General features: G+C 44.2%; 1 protein-coding gene across 1 annotated transcript; it reads right to left on the reverse strand.

The window, feature by feature from the left end:
- Positions 1–227: 227 nt before the first annotated feature.
- Positions 228–4,070, reverse strand: LOC144951655 (CUB and zona pellucida-like domain-containing protein 1). Its single transcript, XM_078881948.1, has 7 exons — positions 3,998–4,070; positions 2,043–2,227; positions 1,847–1,947; positions 1,191–1,493; positions 1,004–1,100; positions 530–701; positions 228–331 (listed from the first exon to the last, which is right to left on the reverse strand). Exons 1-7 carry the CDS (start codon positions 4,068–4,070, stop codon positions 228–230), a joined length of 1,035 nt encoding a protein of 344 aa, XP_078738074.1.
- Between the last annotated feature and the right edge of the window lie 3,678 nt (positions 4,071–7,748).

Raw genomic sequence — 7,748 nt, forward strand, 5'->3', positions numbered from 1 at the left:
TCAAACCGCAAAATTTGTAGGTACAAGCAGCATCGCGCCATGAAGGTCACCAAGCTCTAGATAAATGGAACCTTTAAAATCCCATGTTTATGTCAGCAAGTGTCCCAAGTGGAAAGCATGCAAGGCGACCAGGTGAAGACGTTTCATCAAATAAGCGCCATTGAAGTCATAAATCAGTTTGAATCCATGCTTTATTTTCTATCACGTGCACACGTTAAACATCTGCATCACTTCTTAGCCAGCATCTTCTTTGAAGCAAAGCCCAAAGCCACAAGGACGATGGAAGCAATCGCTGCAATGGCCACAACACCAGGGTAGTCCAGGACCTCCGCTGCAAATTGGAAAAGGCAACTGGGTAAGGCAACGTATAGAAACATGTCTGCAACTAGACATTTGTATACGTTTAGCATGAAAATTGGCTTCCAAATATAGAACCCTGTGGTAGGAGTTCTAAAATTCGGATTTAACAGTATAGACCCCAAAGTAAATTAGGAAACCGTATTGAACTGGTAAAACGTAAAAAACGCACAGCGGGATAGGGCGGCATCCTCGCTGTAGACAAAGGGTCCTCTGGTGAAGATGTAGACCGGGGTATCCACGGTTTCCAAGCTGCTCCTCCTTTTTCTGGCCAGACATCCTTGATGGCAGCGAGAGGCAGTCAAAGAAGCCTTGCAAGCTATCAATGCAGCGTGGATGTACACCTGCAGAGGAGTGAAAGGGAGGTTTACAATAAAAAAAACAGCACGTGCAATTTAAAGGGATGTGAACGCCCCAGGAGACACCCAACAGAATCATTAGCAAGCAATGTTTTACCATTGGGGCCAGTCCAAGTTGATAAAATGAGGAAAACCCATTGCACAACAGAAGTTCTAAATTAGACAAATGAGGCAAAGTTGTGAATTCTCCAGGCCATTCTTGATGCAAGGCAAAGCATAGCGCCAAGGCTCGACCCTAGCACTCGAAGTTTATGATAGCTTTTACCATGATGGGACATTGAGCTCACGTATTTTTTATCTTGAGCAGTGAAGGCAAAGGCTGGGAAGGTGAAGCGGCGGGCAGTGGCGGTGACGGTGACGTTCACAGTGCTGTCACGCAGACACCTACAGAAAAGCAGGCCACAGATTAGGCAAGAAATAGAGGCTCAAGTAACTTCAGCAAGTGTCAAGCGCGAGAATAGAAAAACGACGCACCCTTCTTTCACGAGATAATATTTCAGCGGATCAAGGGGGCTAATGGTGGGAGTTGCGTAGAGGTCGACGGTGAACAGGGAAAGGTCGAGGCCGGTCTTGAGGGACAACTGGAGATAGAGGGTTTGACGCAGCTGCACCACTAGGGGGTAGTCGGTGGGCAGGTATGGCGCCAGGAACGTTGAGCTTTTGTAGAAATCCATCTTCAGTTCCAGTTCGGCATAGACGGTCTGGTTGAGCACAACCTTGGTGCTGTTGGGCTGGAGTGCTAAAGACGACAAGAGCTCCGTCCTCGGAATCTTGCAGCTATTATAAAAATGAAGGGGATAATGCAAAGAAAAGCGCATCAGTGTCTCGGTCTGAACAAATTAAATCCTATCATTACAATAGCAGAGTTTAGTTCAAATTACGGTGCATCAAGCCATTCTCCTCAAAAATGGGTCACGTAAACAAGTACCAATCATGTTTTTCAGTTCGGCAGTCAGTTGTGAAACTGATGATAAAATGTAGCTTTTGGATAAGATCTTTCATTTGAAGGCATGCCAATATCCAGGAAATTAACGGAAGGGGTCGTTACGACAGGCTTGGTCACGCCATTGCAATTATGACGTTTAGGTAACTGAGAATCTACGTGTCAAGCATGGGTTTTGGTCACATACATTGCATTGACCATGATGTACACGAAGTCGTAGGTGATGATGCCGAACGTGGTACTGGGCAGAGAAATCGTTTGAGAGAAGACGAGGTCTGTGCTTGTTTCCTGTGGGGGGGAAGATACAAGGCCGATTAGAACCGATTGAAAAAAAGTAAGAAGTCAAGTTAAAGCACTTTATATTTAAAGTGAATATTGGAGACCTCAAAGACGGTGCCACATTCTCCGAGCGAGATGTTGAACGTGATGTACGGCCCAGATTCTGTCAATCTGCATGCAGGAGCTGCAGAGTTCATGACGAGATCAGAAGCGCCATAGCCCAGCAGAACGCTTTTCGCGATCTTCGCAGACATCCTCTCCTTGATGCACTCCACCTCATAGGTGACACCTGTAAAGACAATCAATGAGACCCACGGACAGTGATTAAATTTAGCAAAGCACACGGTTATACAAAGTGTCTAATGATGGCACACGCAAAGAACAGCCCAATACGTTTATAAAATGAGAAACCTCACAAATAAGAGTACAGGTCAGAATTAATTTTACTTAATGCAATGCATGTCGACTAAATTTGTCCCCTTGAGCTAGTGCTCCGTGTAAAAGCAGAAGGGTGGGCCCATCGCAAACTTTGCATATTTAACCCTCCATGTAAAAATGAGATTTCTACATAGTGCAGAACATGCGTTTGTGCCCTTTTGAATACTGTTGTAATATAGCCAATACAAATTTAAAGCTTGTTTGTAACAACTGCACATCATGCAGCTTCATTGCCTCCCCCCACCCCCAGCACCAAACCTCCAAATCTGTAATAGGAGTTAAACCAGTGCACATTCTTTGGGTCTTTCGGTAAAGCCACGTAGAAAATAAAATATCAAAGTTTCGATCGCAACAAGCAATCGTCGTGAGGTGAAAATAGGAGCTGCCGAGGCAGAATTATAAAGGCTTGAGATGGGTGTAGGCCAAGGATCAGCGATGTAGGTGGGGTCAGAGATGAAATTTCCAGACGAGGTATAATGCGTCGCAATCGAGATTGTCTTAGGTGGCAGTCCCGTGTCACGTGCACAGCATTGTGTATTACCCGCAGGGATCGTAGATGGGGGCAATTCCTCATCATCGATAGCCCTCAAGCCACGGTTGGCAGCTCGATGGCCTTCAAGGAGAAGCACAACAGCAGGGTTAAATTTTGACATTTAAAACTCAATGGGTACAAAGCTTTCACCCGCGCAAAAGCATTTCCTCCATTTAGTCCTGACGCTTGCTTGAGGAGTGTTCCACACCACTCTTGACATATTTTGTCCCGGTAACCCGGGAGATCCACGTTTGTTAGGACGTTTGCAGGAATACTAGACGAGTCGAAAGGATTGCATGCATGGAGGCGTTGATGAACGGCAAGCAAACAATAAGAAACAATTTGGCTATCATTATGCAAAAGCGAATGCAACTGGTATTGGGCAAACATTCTAAGGATACGAAAACCCTGCCCATGGCGGTAGTTTCGGTCGACAAATCTGACTTTTTACGAAAGAACGTTCGAATCACCGTCTCACTTCAGGTTAATCCAAATCAATTCAAACAGGACCAAAAAAGGCAGGATGTAAAGTAGGACTAATATTTCGTGAACTTTTTTCAACATGTGTTGCATAGTAAGTGTGTCGAATAAAAATACCCCCTACAAGTAGCGTGTAGCACACGTACTGCACACCACGATAAGCGTACGTGGCTGAAACGAACATACGACCTGGAACCAGCAATGGGCTGCATTGGAGACAAGATGGCGCGTGTGCGTCTGCAGCAACGCAGGACTAAATGTATACGCGAATGTTGCAGTCAAATTAACTAGGGCCACCATTAGAGTTCACTCAATGGGGATTGCACGTAACACCAGACGTTTATTAAAACTTGCCAGGCAAAGTCTGAGAAATGAAATAGATTCTTAGGCGACGTTCCGAGTAGATCACTAATGACAGAGAACGCAAGACAGAGTCCGATACATTGCAGCAATTAAAAAAATATTGTACTGCATTTCTGTTCGATAGTTTCTGAAATCAATAGGTTTCATTGCCAAGCGTACGAGTTGCCAGGAGAGCTGTACTACGCTTAACAACTTACTCTTCACAAGAGTAAAATTACGCAGCGAGTGACGTGTGAGAAGCCTCACCTACGAAGCCCGGATCCGCAGACAAAACACCGACTGCGCAGAGCACCACGACCCAGGAAAGCAGAGACTCCATGTTAATTATCAAGTGACAGACAAGAGAACGGGGGTCTTATTCGGCCATTTATAGTCGCTGAGGTGTTCCTTCTGATTGGTAGCAGTGGCACGCTGTTCAATTACCTCGTGTCTCTCATCGATGCTTTGTGTTTCGATTACAATGCACTTACTTGAATCTGGTATGCAGGCATTACCCCTCAATTAAGGAGCGTACAGTCCACTGTGCTCAGGTGTACGAGAACATGTTGCTCGCTTGTAGTAATTCAATGATTTGATTATTTTTCAACAATAAGGGGTGTGGAATCACTTATGGAACCTAATTGAATTTGTTTAAATTGTATACATCAATACAAAAAAATCACACTCGTCCCACTTTATGAACGTGCATATTTAAAGGATTCATGTAATCAAATCTATCTAAATGTGTGGGATCTCGCAAGTTCTGCAGGGACTAAGCCTGGTTTTGGATGGGTGCACACCAGTGCAAGATACCTCGGCCTTGCGATGAAAGCTCTGCTCTCCCTCCACCCCCCAAAAAATATATAAAACATGCTTCAAATCGCTTTAACTATTGTCATTGTAGTGCGTATTTAATGAGCCGCTGCACTTTGATGTTGTAGGAGAAAATATGTATTAAAAAGTATATTTAATTAAATAGAACGTATTATCTATATTATTTATTTTTAAAGTTGCGCATTTTAATGTGACGTCACATTTCTCAACCCCCCCCCCCCCAGGTGCGTGACGTCATTTATGAACGGCCCCTAAGACTTATCGCCTCTTCCCTGGTGGAATATATAGCATTGCAGAAGTGTATTATTACTCTTCATAATGCAATCATCATTATACACGTTAAATCCGCGGCTGGATGAAAGCCTCGACAAAACGCAGCCACTTCTCACGACCCCGTGGTACAATAATCTGCCTAGCACCTGCAAATGAACTGATTTTCTCGCTCCATCTCCCTGCCGGATACCCTCTCAGATGAGTTGCATTGCTTGAATGTCTCGGTTATTCAATTCCCCCAATTATAAGTAACTCCCTGTAGGAGAATCTAAACGATTATTTACAGACCACCAACGTAATTTACACTTACTTTTTTTTCGGTAAAGTCACGTTGGTAAAAAATAAAATCAAATAAATGAAAACAACTAAATTAAGTGTGTCTAAGAGATGGCTGTGGCTAGGAATTATATAGTCGTGGGGGGTGGAGGGAGGGGGGACATCGTGAGTGTGTGGGCGGGCTGTGGACCGGGAGGCAACGTTGTGAAAGCAACAGATGCTGGGAGCAACGCATAGAGTTCAAACTGAAGCTTTGTGATGCAGGGGGCGAAAGTATATAAGAAAGCTAAGATTTAACAGCCTTTTGTTATGCTGCCGGGGGAGTAAATTAGAAATGCGCAATACGAAAAACAATGTGTGGTAATGGTGATGGTAGTGTGTGAAGCTAGGGGTAACAGACTGGGAATATGGATATGATTATGAAAATAAATCTAAACTGGCTGTCTAGCAGTAAACTGCACGGCAGCTAAAGTTTAACTTGGTTAATTACATCCTTCCAATGATTGCTCAATTTGAATCCATCATCTCGGTTGAAGTTATCTATACGTTTGTATATCTGGATGGCTTCATGGACAAATCGTTGGTAGTATCTAGGAGGCTTGCAGAGTACCTTGGTATCGGAGAACACAATGTCATGAGAGCCAGCAGTATTATAACAGTGGTCATCTACGGCCAAAGAATTCGTCCTGCCGTGCTTCAAATCCGACTTGTATTCGCGAATGCGGTCAGAAATATGTCGTTTCGTTTGCCCGATATAACATTCACCACAGGTGCAACTCAGTTTGTAGACACCAGGGTACTGTAAGTCAGGAATGACATCCTTTACGGATGGGATCGGATCACGGATCTTGTGCACTGTACTGAATCGGACCTGGATCTTGTGTTTGTTTAGAATTTTGGAAATCTTTTTGGTAACGCCTACTATGTATGGCAACGTAATGATTTGATCGGAGTCTCAGGAGGCTGTTTCTCCACGGTGGGAGAAATAGCTTGGCGGATAGCACGGTCCGAGTATCCGTTCATCTTGAGGGCCAGATGTACATGTTCCGATTCACTGGCCAGGTGGTGTTGGTCAGAGATGCAGTGGGCCCTATGGGATAGTGTTTTGATGAGGGGATGGTGGTGGGAATCAGGCTTCAAGTAGGAATCTGTGTGGGTGGCCTTCCTGTAGACAGAATGTCCCAAAGAGCCACTGGGCCTCCTCTCAAACAGAACATCCAGGAATGGTAGCTTGCCATCCTTCTCCACTTCCATGGTGAATTTGATGGATGGGTGTGGAGTTTATGTGTTCTAGAAATTGGTTCAATGCTGGGAGGCAATGTGGCCAAATGACGAAAGTATCATTCACGTATCTCTTCCACAGGGAAGGATGCAGAGTGGATGTCTGGATGGCGTCTGTTTCAAATATCTCCATGAAAACATTGGCTATAACTGGTGACAAGGGGGGACCCATAGGGGTGCCCTCATTTTGTTTGTAGAAGGTAACATTCCAGGTGAAGTACGTGTTGGTGAGGCAGTGCCTAACCAGCGCAGGGACATCAGGGTTCAGTCCATGTTGGACTACGTCTTCATTTATTTTCATGGTGTCAGGCACTGGAACCTTGGTGAATAGAGAAACCACATCAAAGCTGACGAGGACATCATCAGGAGACAGTACAATGTCCTTGACTAGAGAGACCAAGTGAGTTAAGTACTGTGCAGGTGGTCTTGCCAGTGAAGGGAAGCAGAGTATCTGATAGAAAACGATGGGGCCGTAGTGGGGTACCTTCTTTATGGATCTTGGGAACCCCAGTTTTTACCTACGTGACTTTACCGGAACCCCCCCCCCCACCGAAAGAGTATGAATCCTTGCAGTCACGAAAGCTTCAAACCTAGAGGTAATATATACAATTACTGGTGACTTTCCTATACAGCAGATATCTGCATGTTGTTAATGTGTGAACGCTGATGGACCAATTTAATAGCGAAGACAAACATCGTTTTGTAAAAAACTATATTGATGTTATTGGAAGACAGTACAGCTCATTACACACACAGGAATAATCTTAACCATATTTTAATTACTTTCCCTTTTATTTGAAATTAAACTTCGTCATTTTGATACCTGAGCACGTTGGCGGCCTTTTATATCAAGTTCTGACTTTTCAGGCAAAACATTTTAAATGGACCTCATGGACTATTGTCACGAAATTCGTGCGTTTTCGTCAAGGTGCAAGCCATTATTTTTTCCAACCACGTTTGAGAAAAACCCTTCAAGTGGCCTACTTGGCATTGGAAACATTTGGTCACCTTGTATGTAATTTTGCCAAAAGTGTGGCAATTAAAGCGTTGTGCAATTCCGATTATACCATGTTTCAAGCCAATAATATTGGCCTCCGAGAGCTTTGATGATCAGCCATTTCTATTTGTAATCCACAAAGCTCAAGCACAATGTAAAAGCTACAACATCTTATTAGCCGTAGCGTGGATCATAGGTCACTATAGATCAAATGGTCACTTCGAGGATGGCGTTTGAGTGCAGACACGAATAGCATTGACCAGTGCCAGATTATCCTAGGAGCAAAAGTAGCTACATATGTACTGGCCCCGTACCTTCTGCCTCGCGCCAAATGCTTTCAAGCTATCAATTTCGGTT

The sequence above is a fragment of the Lampetra fluviatilis genome, chromosome 63, assembly GCF_964198595.1.
Source record: "Lampetra fluviatilis chromosome 63, kcLamFluv1.1, whole genome shotgun sequence".
Classification (NCBI taxonomy): Eukaryota; Metazoa; Chordata; class Hyperoartia; order Petromyzontiformes; family Petromyzontidae; genus Lampetra; species Lampetra fluviatilis.